General features: G+C 39.6%; 2 protein-coding genes across 2 annotated transcripts; one reads left to right on the forward strand and one right to left on the reverse strand.

The window, feature by feature from the left end:
* Positions 1 to 1,315: 1,315 nt before the first annotated feature.
* On the forward strand, positions 1,316 to 2,229 carry LOC131883168 (uncharacterized). The gene is made up of 4 exons (XM_059230550.1): positions 1,316 to 1,476; positions 1,533 to 1,645; positions 1,703 to 1,798; positions 1,905 to 2,229. Exons 1-4 carry the CDS (start codon positions 1,413 to 1,415, stop codon positions 2,154 to 2,156), a joined length of 525 nt encoding a protein of 174 aa, XP_059086533.1. The 5' UTR covers positions 1,316 to 1,412; the 3' UTR covers positions 2,157 to 2,229.
* Positions 2,230 to 5,248: 3,019 nt separating this feature from the next.
* LOC131883167 (putative uncharacterized protein DDB_G0286901) lies at positions 5,249 to 6,340 on the reverse strand. Its single transcript, XM_059230549.1, has 2 exons — positions 5,897 to 6,340; positions 5,249 to 5,826 (listed from the first exon to the last, which is right to left on the reverse strand). The coding sequence occupies exons 1-2, from the start codon at positions 6,058 to 6,060 to the stop codon at positions 5,418 to 5,420; spliced, it is 573 nt and encodes a 190-aa protein (XP_059086532.1). The 5' UTR covers positions 6,061 to 6,340; the 3' UTR covers positions 5,249 to 5,417.
* Between the last annotated feature and the right edge of the window lie 9,895 nt (positions 6,341 to 16,235).

Raw genomic sequence — 16,235 nt, forward strand, 5'->3', positions numbered from 1 at the left:
GGGCTTCCGAATACTAGTGACCTATCAAATGTTTAAATACTTAATTTGGCAAACCTTGGATGAGGTAATAATCATCCCTTCTAACTTGGTTGAGGAGCAGGGAGCCTAAATTCGAAACATTGACAATTTCCAAGTTGTATCCTGACTTTGAAGCAAATGAGGACGCAGTTTTTTATTGACAAGATTACCTACGAGAATTGAAGTCTCTTGAGTAGGTTATTGACATGTCATGGCTTTTATTTGATTGCGATTAGAATTGTCAATTATAACTGATTAAATAGTACTATACAATCACCCAGATACGGAGTGATTTCTGAAAGTCTCCCAAAATTATTAGGAAATAGGCTTACAACTATTTGTGGAATACAATCAACATATCTCAAAGGTTCCCAAGAAAACCGGCTTCGATGGGCCCGAGCATTCACTCTCTCAATCCCACTGTTTTTCAGTCCTGAAAAACCTGGTGTTTCACGTAACGCGACAAACAAAAAACACAGAACCTCGAGAAAACTGTGTCTCACGATCTGATCTGTTTCGCACGAGCCATTTTCTATTCAAGTAGATCATGTGCATTCAAGATCAAATAACATGCTAAGGATTGATAGTTGACACTAACAGCATGGCTGAGAATGTTTGAAAAAGGCGGTTTTTTATGTTCAGGCCATTTTTGCTCGAAGTCGATATAATCGATTAACTACCTTTACCTACATCTCAGTCACATTGAATAGGAGGCTAGCGACATTTCAAGTCCATGGAAAAGACACCTGTTTTGACTATCGTCACAAAAGCACCTTTTTGATGAAATGGATCAAAGAAATGACGCAACTTGAGCCGATAAATGATCAACATGTCATACAGCACTACTGAATATCAGCTGAGATTGAGTGCAAAAGCTCAGTTGTCATTTTAAGCCAAAAATAGTCATCATTTCAACATTAATTTAGTACAACTTATAACACATCAATCGGACAAGACTCCTTAATGTCCCTTAAAATATTTGGAATCTCAATTCGTTGACTATGTAATCGTTAATTTGGCAGTGTCTTTACTTTTACTAGCTTTATCTTTTACAACGTATCGAGAGGATTTCGTCCAAATTCTTGTTTTCAAACCTGGTTCAAACAAAATAATAAAAAATCACAGGAACAACTACTTGAACAGAAAAAATTAACAACGAATTGGAATGTCTTTCTTAAACTGGGAAGAGATCATCCAAATTGATCAAACGACTAGCTTTAACGGTGTCACCCTGTATCACACAGTCGATCATTTTTTCCACCTTCTAAAACAATTAGCACCTCAACGGTTCAAAGCCTTGCTTTCGCGTTCATGTAGGACGATCTAGTAATACAGAAGCAGTCAATCGGTGATCCCTTTCAATGCCAAACATTCGCTCTGACTCTTTCTGAATCATGCCCACAATGAATACAGTGTTGGCGAGTGTATGTTTCGTCTTGGTCGGTCTTGTTAATTCAGGTAATATTTGGTGCCTCTAAAACCAGCAATCTCCTCAAATATGTTCCATTAACTAGGCTGGACCCTGCAATGGGAGAGCGCGGATCAAGGAATTCCAAGGAATACTTATATCCATGATGTTTTTGGAGGACCCGAGTCCTTTTATTTCTGTCGAGGAATGGACGCTACCGTAGGCCAATATAACAAGGGGAAATTGAATGTAATTTTCAATTCATAAGCTCTTTAGGGTCATCTCCGAACTGGTACAATGAGCAAAGGTCAAACAGCTTGCGGTCTGGTTGGTTACGAGTCGAACATTGCCAACTACGCCAATTCGTTCGAGGTAAGTGGTTTTTGGTCCATTGAAGACAGAACATTGGGCGTTTTACTTTTGAAATTTCAAATTGTTTCAACGCAGCCTTTGATAAAACTTGTTTGTTTCTTTACAGGTTTTGACCATTTCTCCTGGTGATAAAATTGGTTCAAAATATCACAGCCGCGGAGATCCTATCCCCCAAAATGCCATTCCTTGCATGGACTTCGGGACCAATCAATGCTTCTTGGGTGAATCTGTTTACAACGATGGCCTTTGCGTGGAGATGCCAGGAAAGGTGTACGTGGATCGAGAACGCGTATTGATGAACTATAAAGGCCAAATGAAGACATGTGGTTCCTTCTTTATAATGATAAATGATATCTGAAGCATTTGTATTGTTAAAGTTGGTGGTCACCGGCACAGGATGAACTTTAAATAAGACATTTTAGTCGTTTGAAGGCACTTTAGTAAGAGAGACATGGAACACCTTGGATGCTAACAGCTTTGCTTTGATCATTTAGAACATGATGGGGCTCAACTATATTTAACTACATACATGGATCGATCGAGGGCGCTACTATCGCATGTTTTTGTCTCGGCTGTTGCTGCGGGTCAAAAAGCTCCATTCCCAATCAGGGTATTTAGGGACAACTATGGTACAAATCTGAATCAGTGACTGTCTATCCAAATTCTGAAAAGAAACTTCAAACACCACCCTTTGCCAAGCAATGTCTCTCCTCTGGCACGCTTCATAAAACGGGTTTCAGCAAGTAGTACGACCACTTTTTAAGACCAAAAAGTGGAAAGGTGTTATGATGGGGCCCAAGTCGCAATTTTCATCCATTTGGTCGATACATTTAACTGAGACGGAAGGAACCAGTCTCTGTTCAGTCTGACCCCTAGATTTGTCAGTTACCTCGATTGCGTAAAAGTTCCAATCATGTAGGCCACAATCAAGTGTGTTTTTGGGAGATTGAAACGAAATTTCGAATGCCTCGTCATTGTGTTTCATTTTTGTTACATTTCGTTACACTTCCGAGATGCGTTGTTAAGGGCAATTAATCAAATATCGGATTTGCTCTGCAAATGTCTGAATCTTTTGTATTACAACATGCTACGCCCAAAACCCATGTGTTTTTATACTCTACCGCGCGCTACGTTTGTATATTTGTAATTCAAAAGAAAAAAAAAGTAATTCAAAAGAAATTCCCGAAATCTACTTGTCCCTTGACCCCAAGCGTCAGTTGACCTGAAAACATCCTTATCCAATACAACTCTTGTTAAGCTTAGTCATTCTACTGGTTCTTTGGTTTTCTATTGACTTTCGAAATCGCCATGTAGCGCGTCAAGAGCGCAAAACAGCAGATGGGGTTTAGTACATAAACTCCGTACTTTCATACGATTCTCGATGATTTTCTTCGACTTTTCCGCCTCTTTGGTTAGCCACCCCTCCTTGATAGGTTTATTTGGGGGCAGCTCATTAGCTAACCATTAATTCAATCCTCAATTCTTTGGTTCTTTTGGTTCGCGAAAAGGACCTGCGTGGCCTGAATAAGCCATAAAAGGCCAAAAAGTCCATTGTACTTGAGCCTGCATGCCGTTTGGTACTAGTCTTAAAATGGTCACCCAGGGCAACCCAGCACCAAAACTCCAGCGCTACACTTTACCCAGCACGATCAGGCTGCTTGATGGATCGGGCAGGCTGAGACAGAGAGACAGCACGGGCATCACCTTGTCTCCCGTGATCTGGGTCAGTTCAATCTTGGGAGGCAGTAGGAAGTAGTGATGGGATCAAATCAAATTTCAAATTCAAGGTTGCCAGAAAACGTGGATAGCGAAAGCATGCGCCTATTGCATCGCAAAGTAAACGCTTAGGTTTGAGCACAAAGGCAACCCTGGTTTGACGGAAGAAAAATCAGGATTACTTTTTGAGGCTGACCTAATGGGTTTGGAGATTCCATGAGTAATGTCATACGCCATTAAAAATGTAAGTTGGCAGCCGTGGTCGCAACCTCCCGTGATTATTAATTTGATCCCCATCACTACTAGGAATGGGTTGATTGACTTTACTTTCAGTCTGCCTGCAACATTCTTAACGTGACTTGACCGAATGCTCGTGAATGACCATTCAAACTCGAAGAAAGTCATAACTGCGCTCGAGCTTGGAATCCCTTGGTATCAATTATGAGTTAAAGCTAAATGGTCGTTTTAGTTTTGATCAAATAACTTGAACTAGTATTGTTGCGATCAATCTGCCTATCTGCAATGTATAATTATTTCCGAACCATTTGGAAGCTCAAGTAAAATATGGTAGCCAGTCAAATAGAGTACTAGAGCCGGCCTTTTCCACAGAGCATAATCTATATAATATATAATTTGAAGCTCAATAGATTTGACAAAATGGAATTTGAAAGGATTGAGAGTTCATCAAATAATGGTTCTCTTTCAAGAGCAAAATTTAATATGTAATAAATCTTTATCGTGACTCTTGGTCATGCCATGGAGTGAAAATAAATATGGTTTATAAGCATTATACAAACATTGTTAAATATATAAAGAAAAAATGTCAAAACGGTAAAAGCAATAAATTAGTTGACAAGAAAGTGATACCGTATTGACTATGACTAGTAATTTGTCCAATGCATATGAAAAGAGTGAAGAGGGATATTACAGATGGTACTTACTTAAACAGGAGGGTAGAGGTAAATGATGAGATCTTGGCTATTGCAGCATAGTGGGTAGGTCAAATTGAACAGATCTTCTGTCAGCTCCCGTCGTTGATGGCAGTTGGCCAGGAGCCAGAGAAAGGTGCGTGACCGCCAATACTCCGAAGGGATGTCGGGCCAAAGACAATAGGTTGTTAACAAGTCCTTGACTGGGAAAGACAACTTGTGTCCGGACATCACCTCTGGAAAGGTCAGGTTCCCAACACTGTTGGACACTAACCTTGCCAGCCTGAAGGTGAGGGGCTCCGTTTCACTTAAAAATGCGTCCATGCATTGTTGGCATATTGGGGCACGCACAGATATCACTTGAGGAATTTGGTGAATGTGGCATCGGCGAATTTGAGGGCGGTTTGGGTGGAGGTTGGGAGCTACAGGTGAAGGCCGTAGAGGAAGATTGGAGTGATGTATGTCCGGAAAAAACGCTTGTTTTTAATTTACCCCCAATCTATAATTAAACATAAAGTAAGTGGCAAAAAGGTGCTGTATCAAACCAAGTTACTTAATGGCAAAAACATATGTATGCATGGTCTGAACCTAGTGGCAACTGGGGTCTTGGCAAAATGGGTTTAGGGTCGGGAAGGGGCAAGTGAGTCCCATGAGAACACAATCGAAGGTGAAGCCTGGTTTCCGATGAACCAAACCCCAAGGTCAGTGTTGGTCATTTCGTTTGAATTAGTAATACAAAAAAGGCAAAAGGAATGAGATATCGATACCGACACTGGTTCACAAAAGTACTAAAAAATATCTCCGTTTCAAACTTAAAACTTTTATTATACATGGTTGATTCAACTTAAGCACGATAAATTTTGTTGGTATGACGTGTTGTGACAAGGTAACATTCACTTTGTATCAGCCAATTCAGTGAGAATGGGTCTGAAAAGCTGAGCAATACTGAATTGAAGAACATTCCACTTCAAGACTTATTGGAATTGGATTCCGCCAGTATTGGCGGGAACATCATTGACATTATCGCCACCAGCAGCACCATCACGAACACCAAGACCGAGGAGTTGACCAAGAGCACCGGGTCTGTTCAAGTTCTGGATGTTATTACCGGGTCGTCGATTGTTTCCAGGTCGTCGGTTGTTTCCAGGTCGGCGATTGTTTCCAGGTCGGCGATTGCCATTGTTGAAGTTGTTGTTGTTGCCAAAGTTGTTTCCAAAATTGTTGTTTCGGCATTGGTAGCTGTTCTTAGCAGGGGTAGAGCAGGCTTGGTAGGACCACTTTCGCCTATTACCGTATGAATCTCGGCGGTTTTGCGAATAGCGGATATCGGCACAATCATCATGACGGTCCACATAGCACCAAAGGCCATAGGTCTGATCGGCACTGTAGGGCGAAAAGGTTCATGTGAACACTCCGAAACTTAACTTTTGGACTCTGTTATTCAATCACTTACGATTTGCAGTTGCCTTGGATCTCTCCTCTGTGGTTGGTATAGGTGTAATTATCACATTGGCAGTTGCAGTTGACAAGGTTGGAAGGAGCCTTTTGGACGATTTTTTGGGCCTGAGTCAAGGCACTCATTGCCACAATGGCAGACACAACGCACAAAACTTTCATGTTCAGATGTATTGGTTTGACAATGGATGGAGAATGTATCTCAAGGTAAGTGAGCTGGGAAAAGGTAGCTTGGTAAATGATGTCAAATTGTTTTGGGTCGCAGGTATTTATAGGTGTTATGGTTTTGTGTGCGCTTGTGCAAGGTTTGTACGTGTGTAGCTATCCAGGTTTTCTCTGCTGGGTTCTTTCCATTGTGAAGACAAACTCGGGGCATTCCCCAATCGATAGAACCAAGAATCTTCCCAACGTGTAGTGTATGTACAGTATACACGTAACAGTCAAGGTAGACGATATTCCACCATCAGGGGCTGGTTTGTATTTCCAGGTAGTGAAGATTACGAAACATTACGCGAGTAGGGTATACATTCTGGGTTTGGGAAGGAGTATTTTACAAGCTCAATTGAGTCTTTCGTTTCGGAAACGAGTGTTAAAGCAAGTGCTTGGTTAGCTGAAGTGAACAAGAAACTAGGAAATAAAACACCAACTGGATTGTGACCTTTGGAGCTTTGCCAAACAATATCACCCTTTCTTTTCAAGAAAAACATAATTTTCTTTGTGCTCTGCACTATCCTACGTTATGTTTCGATTAGTTCACAATCGTTTGCGTACTCCAAATCATGTTGTGCATATCATATAGGTTTATAAAATACATTTACAATTTCACTCAATCGATTTGTAAAAGCTTTTTTGTTCCAATTCTAAAACTAAAAATCATATTCTCTAAAATGGTAGTACCTTTTTGAGTACACGTGTCAAATGGCAATGCAGGGCTGAGAAACTTAAGACTCCCAAAACGAAAATGTTGGTCAACAAAGTGATGAAAACGAAATTCGCTCTGGAATTTTTAGCCATATATCCATTCCTTTACTCATGAACAAATAGTATCTAAAAGGATAAAAATAGAAACCGGCGCAATGATAAATTAAAGCGACATTATCAATGCCATCAACGGCAACATATTAACAAGCTCGGAAGAATGTCAAAATCAAGTGGAAACGGCGTTTCCAATTAGAGTAATAAAAAATGAGGACACAAAAATGCCAAATTGCGGAGAATTTGAACCCCATTTGAAGCAATTTGATCGCTTGAGTAAAGACGTAGATCGCACCCGAACGAAAAAATACAGGTTTGAGCCAAGCGAAAACCAAGGCGTAAGAAAAATCCGGGTTAAATTTTGAGGTTTACAAACGTAAGCGGCTGCAAATTGGTATCCATAGGTAGCAACCTCCTGTGAATAATTATTTATCAACATCAAGAAGTCTGAGCTCATGGGGTTTGGGTTTTCGCCCTCTCCTTTAATAGTGAAAGGAAGCCTTGTACATCCAACGAGTTCCATCAGGTTTCTTGGGTGTATAATCCAAAGTGATTTAAAATGGGACCAGCAAACGGAAGAAATCTGCAAACAGATCAGAATGTCGGCCGGCCGAATCAGATTTGAAGGTCGAAATTTAAGAGTGAAAGAGAGAACCATTTTGTACAACTCCTGAATAAAAGGGAAATTGATGTCAAATGGCCCCGTCTATCTACCCCTGTTGAATGAAGTACAGAGAGGGAAGATCTAGACAGCCTGTAATACTGCTATGAGGGCAGTCAAACAAGTACAAAGACATGGCAAACTACCGCTAACAGAAATGAGACAATCATTCATCTCAATCACAATGAGAATTGAGTCGGTGGAAGAACTTTGTGAAATGGCAATCCTGCTCGAGGGCTGGAAGCTCAGACCAGGAAATAATGACCAACATGAAGGCCCGATGACAAGAGCAAAAGCCAGAGGGAATGTGGGTGAGTGGAAGGCGACTGGATGCAAAGGGAAAATGTTGAGTGTGAAAGCAAGGGCAGCATGGAACGGTAAACGTTATTCTCCACCGATTAGTTGGTGGTGGCACTTTTTTAAACTTAAACTAACCTAATCAAACCTAACCTAACCTTACCTAACCCAACCCACTCTAACATAACGCGATATCAATAACCCTTAAAGTCTTTCTCTAAACATTTTAACATTTGGCCACAAATTCAAAAATGAGCACAGCCCACTAATCGGTGGAGAATAATGTTTATCAGCATGGAACAGACTACCTGACGAAATCCGATGTGAAGTGACGCCAAGAAAGGCGAGAATTTTGGTAAAGAACTTTGTGATGCACCATTTAAGAGCATATCAATGTGTGCCATGGATGCAAATAGAGGAAAAGGCTCTCTAAGTACAAATACATCAATATATGGATTAACAACACATACAATGGCTCGTGAAATACACTTAGTATTATCATTATTATTGTTATTTGATTGCATCACGAACTGCGTAGGTCCTTCACGGTCCTTCAGTCTTCTTTGATCCAATCTCTGTCTTGAGATAAGTTCAGCAGCTTTAGGTTGACGGAGTAACGTATTAGGTAACAAAGTCCAACTAGAACCCCTCAATGAGGTTGCGTGATGTAGGATCGCACCATAGAAACAAGCGGATTCCGGCCGGCACATCTCATGGCTGATCATTTTTTTCTTGCATTGTGATGTGTCGCCCTAAATCCGGTTAGTGCGCTTTGCTAATCTTCATCCAGTTTAGCTATGCAAACCGTTTTATTTCCTTGCTCTCAATCCAGCTTCTCGAATAAAGATGGCATTCCCATGTCAACGTAGAAGCAAATCTTCAAGGTACAATGAAAACCAAAATGTGCTTTATCTGGTGAATTAAGATACAGTGGCAATAATTGATGACTCTAATAAGTGCGATACGCAATATCAATCCTCAAACAAATTATATTTGACTATCGATTAAATAAATACGTATTTTTTGTTGTTTGGTCTGATTGGGTTGAAAAGAACATGGTATTTTCAATTTCTTGAAATGTCGGAATTTTCAAGTAGTTTCCTTGATAAAACCTCACAAGGAAATCCTAAGTGTCATATTTCTTAACTAGTGATGTGTTTCGAACCGGAATGTCAGCTTTTTAGCTTCAAGGACCTCGGTTAGGGCTCCCATCTCGAGCGAAAGAGGTGCACAAGTAACATCAAAACCGCCTAAAAGAGCGGCAAAACGTGACCCAGCTTTTCTAGGTTTCGGAAACAAGGCGGCTATAAAATTCGTTCCAGATCTCGGGTCTTCATTTCTGTATCCTTTTTCGCTTGAATTGGAAGCCATACTAGAGGTTCTTCAACCTAAATAGCCGATTTCCCGGTTGGACACCCATCACTACTTACAACCGAAGTAATTATTAGGCAAAAACTCGATTCCAGCAAAAATTGTGCATATTTCACGAGTCTTCCTTAGACGAAAATTCACAGTACTTCAAAAGAAAAACGTATTACACCCAAATCAACATTCACGCCAAAAACAGAAACAGACACACCATTACCATGCAATGCCACACTTAATGAAAAAAAGGCAACATAGGGTAAGGCAGAAATCAGTCGACATTTCTTATTTTACAAGCTAAAAGAATGGTGGGATCATATCATTTTAGAAAATATATATCTATTTATGGATGGATGATTATTGATGGATCTACCAGTGATTAGTTCAAAAAAACTAAATGTGGTAGGGTACTTAAACAAAAGTAAAGGCATTTTTAAATCAACACTAACAGCTCATTTGAGACGGCTGATAAATTCAGATCTCGTCAATTTTACCCAATCCAAAGGCTTCTAGACACTAGATGTCGGACGACCGACCAAGTCGTTGACTTTACAGTATACTAAGCCGATTTCTCTTCAGTTCTTAGAGACCATCATTGTACTCTTCAGCCATATGAATGGTCATTATTCCGACATCCACTTAATCATAAGTACAAATAGCCATGCCCTTTTCCCTCAAGCAAACCAATTTCGAGTAAAAGGAGTGGCGAGCCTTAACCCTTCGTTTGTCTTTTCTGGTTTTAATGACTCTTTATACTGTTTGATAGCCAAAACATATCTTTATGTACTCTTTTAGTTAGTATGTCATTTTCATAGCCAAGAACAAGAGTATTCGGCGATGACTGAACAACAGGGAACAATGGAAAACAAACTGTTCTTTGAAACGATGATTCCTTCCCCCATCCGAACTTCCCACTCTATTCACTAGACCTAGCTCCCTGGCACTCTTTTCTCTTTCCTAAGCTCAAAAACAGATAAATGGAACCAAGGTATATTACCCTTTTGAAGAATTATTCACACCGACGATGCGTGTCTTTTCAAGTTTTGAGGCTCGCTTATGGCTTGATATCCACGAACTTCTACAAATATGGACTGTGAACGAGATTCCCGCCAAATCGGCCTGCTTTTGGCCACAGCGACTCTCAGCCACTTTTCGAATTAAAGCAATAAAAAAGGAATGTAGAACTCCTCAGTTAACTCCTTTAACCCAGAACGGGCAGGTGACCAGTATTGTAATATATGTCAAAGTTGTACAGCAAAAATGCCCATCCAATGAGAAATAATCTCGCAATAAAGATTTTTAAAAAAGAATTAAAGGCGGGTCATTTTTTTACAAGTTATTTGTAAAGTGTTTCGTTTTACAGTTATATTGTCAAAGGCTTATGTAGCTGACCAAGAGCAGGCCGAAAATTCAAATATAATGCAGTATTTACCACATGATTATGGACATTTCTCCCATGTTTCCCAAGCATTGCTCTGGGCTCAAATTTGGCCAAGTTTACCAATTCAACGAGACCTTGTGGTCGTATGAAGTGCTTATTTGGAATAACGTGAACGGTTTAGGAGGTAAATTTTTTTGTTTCGGTTCGTAGTCCACATCTCTAGGAGTCCTTGATCTATCATGGCGATAAACAGGTTAGGAGAAGCACACAACCCATTTCTGGTGAACTTCTCTGTGCACCATATTACTTTCTGTAAGAGCATGCTTTCTGTTAGAGCTTTGAAAGGGTTGAGCGCCTCAATTTGTTCCAACATGTTACAAAATATTTAGACACATGGTTCGTTTTAGTATTTATGGAGCTAATGGGCTGTCGGCTGGGCACATTCCAGTTTATTCGTGACAACTGATGAGTAGGGCCGGCCAAAACTTGCAGATAAATATGGTCTCTATTGACACCAAACTTGGATAAAAGTCAATCAAATTCGCACAAAAAATTGCAAATAAACGCTCCCAAATATAGGCACCAACACCTTCTGGGTGGGCTGTAAGGGCTATTTTGGCCTTCCATATCAAGCAACATATAGATGAAAAGGAAAATTATATTGTAATATCTTTCAGCACTGGGATTTGAACCTGCTAACCTTTGCTGCATCCTAGACTGTTTAGCATCTTGCATATCTTTAATATCTCGTGAAAAAGACCAATCTTTGGTCAGCAATAGAAAGAAAATAATAAGAGCATAGCAAACATATAGACTAACAATTTTGTTCAGAAAATTAAGTTTTTTAAGTTTCTTGAAAGTAAAAGTAAGTCTATTCTTCCCAAATTAACCAACCACCTCATGACCACTTACCCCATACATCACAAAAATGCTTCAAGATATGCGTGAGTTTTGAAGGGGAAGTTCATTACTCAGACAAAACGGATTTCATACATTTGAAATAGAATATCTTAAAACAATGCAATGATAAAAGAGCTATTTTGTATGGATGGAATACATAAGCAGGTGGTTGGTACTATGTCTGCAATCTATTTCATTCCTACGTGTACTTTTTTGTCGAAAAGATTGGAAAAAAAATTGTAACAAAATTTTATATTGTTCCCTAAAATTGACCAGAATTGTTGAAAATTATTCACAAATATTGATATTTTCGGTTGAAATGGCTGAAATTGCATAATAGATTGCAGAAAATGTCAAATATTGCTCATGCTATAAATTTGCAGAAGAACTTCGGATGTGCAAGTTTTTTTTGCAAAATTTGCACAATCTGCCGGGATGCAAGTTTTGGCCGGCCCTACTGATGACCAATGAATTACCGTACGTTCCGTCTATCTAGGAGCTGCTACAGTACATCAACTAGACATGGTTAGGATATTCTTTTTCTTTTGAAATGCCATAGGGCTCAAAGTCTAGACTTGGCATAGTGGATTGACAATAGGTATCTAGCACTACACGAAATATAGTTTACGTTCTGCACTTCAGAGGGCGCTTTTCGAGTTAGCCTCTACCAAATTTTGGGCCAATTGGGCCGATTCCTCTTATTGAATTACAATGCGTTTGAGTTCTTTTTTTCCCAATTCTATCAAAAACTTTTGTTTAGTCTATGACCCAGGTCACAAAATATCAGGAGAAGAAATTGCATTTACGGCATGTTACGGGTAGTATAGCTATTAATCGATTGTGTCTCTTCCCGATTTCGTTTGGACTGTCTGACGTTGCAAATAAGGGCCCCTATGATAAAGGTCAAGGCCTTTATTGTCAATTGGAAAGCAACGAATAGATTAGTATCGTGAGAAATTTGTCGCCAAATCTTACCTAAAGAATAAAAGATGGATAATGAGACAGCAAGGTTCCTATTTAAACTTTCTGGTTCATATCTTGTCTGGTGCAAGTGCTAGATAATGAATATTTAGTTTCTAAAGGTGATATTTTAAAGGCTAAGATTATACCAAAGAGACCTTTTTCCTCTTTTTCTGCGTAAAGTCTACTTTTACCTAGATCAAGAGATGACACGATAATCTGAATGAGTGCAAGTTTATCTGATCTGAGAAAATTGCATCAACTTTTATCAGAAACTCAAGCCCAATCCAATCGCAGGGTAGGCTCGAGGCCTTGGCATTTGTAATTCAAAATGCAATTTTGTAAATCCTTACTCACTAATCCAGTGGGGTAACAATCTGACCGAAATATATAAAATGGAGAAACCACTCTACTCTGGCACCTTCCTTGACCAGGTCGAAATAAAATTGTTGGAAGTGGACTGAAGGAAAATCGAAATGAAGAATATGAATATGGATGTCAAGGCTATGTAAGTAAAATAGAAAGGAGCGAGGTGGAAAAACAGCAATCTACTCACAGTGGTTAAAATGTCCCTTCAATTTTTGATGGAAATACTTCAACAAATCCTTTTTGAGCTCACAAACAGAGAACTTTCAATTTTTACTTTGATTGAGCATTTACAGTGCGCGCTTGCAAATAATTGTTCAAGACCGGGTAGTTTCGATTTTCTGCATTTTCTACTGAAGTTTGTTTTAATAGAGTTGTCACAACTCTTCGTTTTAATTGAATTATATTTGAAGCTGAAAAGATTGAGCGAATTCATGGAATTACAGAGACAAAAAGTGTCTGAGTTTGATTTGCTCGACACCCAAATAAGATTCAAGGTCATCTGAGAGATTATAGGGTGCTCAGAGAGATTCATCTGCAAAGTCATCCACATAAAAAGAGCCTTGTCAGGAAGCCTGGACGTAGCTGTCACGACAACATGAGATCAGATGACTTCCTCATGGGCGTGGCAGCAGAACAGAGATTGAGACGGACTCCACCAACAGAGAGTCACAAAGCAGCTCTGCGGCAGTCCCACCGACTGAATCAGAAGGTCCGTCAGAGACTAGGAAGCTGTTAGATGTTGATCGATTGTGCAATTCTAGTCACTCTTGTAGTGTGAAATATCCCTTCCATTTTGATTAACTTGACCATAGACCCCACAACATTTCAGTCAGTTCTCTCATGCTCTTCAGACAATAAAGTATCAAATTAAACCTCTCCTCTCTTTACTGTGTCCTGATCATACAGAAGCCTTCTTCTCGTCTGGCAATATCGTTAGCTACTCTTAGAGGTCACAAAGCATTGTTGATTGGAGGAAGGCAGGAAGATCATGACCTGATTACATCACCTCAAAAGGTTTTGAACTTATGAATTGGTCGATGTTAGGGTCGGAGGAGTGAAGCTCGCTCGGTTAAGGAAGCCTGCTATCCAAAGCTCCAATTGTTTCCGATGGGCAAGTCTCATATCATAGTCCCTATCATGTTGGTCCCGCGTTTGTCCGTGTGAATGAGGTCTAAAATTTTCCTTTGCAGAAAGGTCGGGGAGGAGAATCGATCCGGGGATATCTCTCACTTGGAGACACTGCACTAACTACTAGACCCCATCTCGTTCCTTTGCTGTGGTGGGAATTTTCGGGATTGAATTCGTTTGTAAATGCTCAGCAATTTTTGGGCCTCATGGGTTAATAACTCACACATGACTAAATGTTAAAAATGTAATTTTCAATTTGATGTATTAAATCATAACTGATTTTTACCGATTTCTAAGGGATGATATTTGAAATTTGAGCTGTGTTGATATCAAGCAACAAAAAAGAATTATTTTTTTAATATTTACGAAATCGCAAATCGCTAGGGCTGGTTTGGTTGGACAAGTGCAGCTGACCACTGCAAACCAGTAATATGAAAGCTCCTCCTCATGACGATTAACGACAACGAAAAGCTAAAGAATCATAAAACCTTTGTTCAAATTTGTCATATCGTTGTAGCGACGTAGAAACCCGTTCATTTCCCCCTTTTAGCGGACAAGTTCTCTCGTTCCAGTAGCTATGGTTTCCTGATGCAAGGAAGCGCCAGTTTCAACTGTCAGTTGGGAGCATTTGAGAGATACGTGAGTACATTTAAAGTAGCCAGTTAAACAAGGCACTTCCAAAACAAAACAAGCTCTACACAATGATCAGAAATATCACTATAGATAGGAACGATGCCTACCAACAAGTGTTTACCGGCTTCAACGCTCAATTGACGGCAGTGTCACTTGGCACCTTCAACATTGTCTTTGGTGGCTATATCAGCTATGCTTTGGTAATGGACGATATTAAGATCATTGAGCATCGGGGAACTTTGATCAGTCGTCTCTGGGTTTACCATGACCTCATGCTCAGCATATTAACTCCTGTATTGTCCGTACCCTTCGTGCTCAGAGTGGTTCTGGGGCCTTTGAACGAAGTATGGATGATGTGGGTTGTCTTGACCGTGCAATTCGTGCTAATTCACTGTGCTCTTCTCTACAATGAAATCTTCTTGGTCCGAATTCTCTTGGGCTTGTGGTTCAAATCGGCCTTTGCTCTGGAAGAAAACTTCTTTCTCCAGTTTTTCATGACTCTCAACTTCTACTAGTCGAGCCTTTACGTGTCTGGTTTGTGGCTCTCGGGAGGATACGCGACTCAATACTACTACTTCATGTTAGGTCTGGATCTGACCTTGCCTTGGTTCAAGCCTTTGTTTAATGGTGGCCATTTTTTGGCAATCGCTTTCTTGATTGCTCAAATCATGTATATGGTGATTGTCGTCTACCGAGCCATGTCCAGAATTAAGAATAAGAGGGCCGATAAGAAATTCAAACACTTCTTATGGAACATAATAAAAATGATGGCTCTTATGTTGTGTTTCATGTTGGCCAGCAGATATCGAAACATGTTCCCGGCCAATGATTGGGAGAGTCAACCGGTTTTGTTCATCTTCTTGAACTTTGGCACACCTTTTGGTGTGGGTGTGGTATTACCAGCTACAAGATATCTTGAACAAGTGCGAAAATTTTTTTGAAGAAAGTGTCAGTTATTGATTCTACGTTTCATCTGTTTTGTGGAAACACTTCCACAATGCTTCGTCATTCATTTCCATGAAATTGCTTTTCATCTAGACCTATTGATTCCGAAAGACATCGCTCGATTCATAGTCAAAAGAAGGCTATGTGAAAAGTGAATTGTCTTCTTCGAAATGTCTCCCTCGTTTTTACGATTTCGTCTTGATTGTCCTGAAAATATCCACAAGGCAAAAGAAAATGAAGAAGAAGAAGAAATGAAGGGGCGTGATTGAATTTTGAACAAAATAAACATTTTCTTGGAGTTACAATATGGACGTGAACACATTATCAAAGTTAATGCTAACAAATTAGATGTGAAAAAAAAACCATTTTTTATGAAGTAAAAAGAAGAAAGAAACTTGCAATTTGTTGCCTCTTATTTTCATTTTTCTAAAAAATGGAACGACACATTGAATTGACTACTTTAATTCCCCAATTTAGTGTCCCTAAATATAATAGAATACGCTATTGTGCGCACCCTGTTTTCGAAAAATATAAGTCGTTTAAAAAACGTGTTGCCAAATTCTGAAACTTAAATGCTACGTTAATTTCGTAAGACTAGTCCGTACACTCTTTCATTTCTCAAATGTTTCCCGTCATTTGAAGGGATCAACAATTATTATTGATAGATTTATAAGTCTTGGCTTGTTGTGTTAGAGTCAAATCTTTTTTGGAATGAATTAATTG

The sequence above is a fragment of the Tigriopus californicus genome, chromosome 7, assembly GCF_007210705.1.
Source record: "Tigriopus californicus strain San Diego chromosome 7, Tcal_SD_v2.1, whole genome shotgun sequence".
In the NCBI taxonomy this organism is placed as follows: Eukaryota; Metazoa; Arthropoda; class Copepoda; order Harpacticoida; family Harpacticidae; genus Tigriopus; species Tigriopus californicus.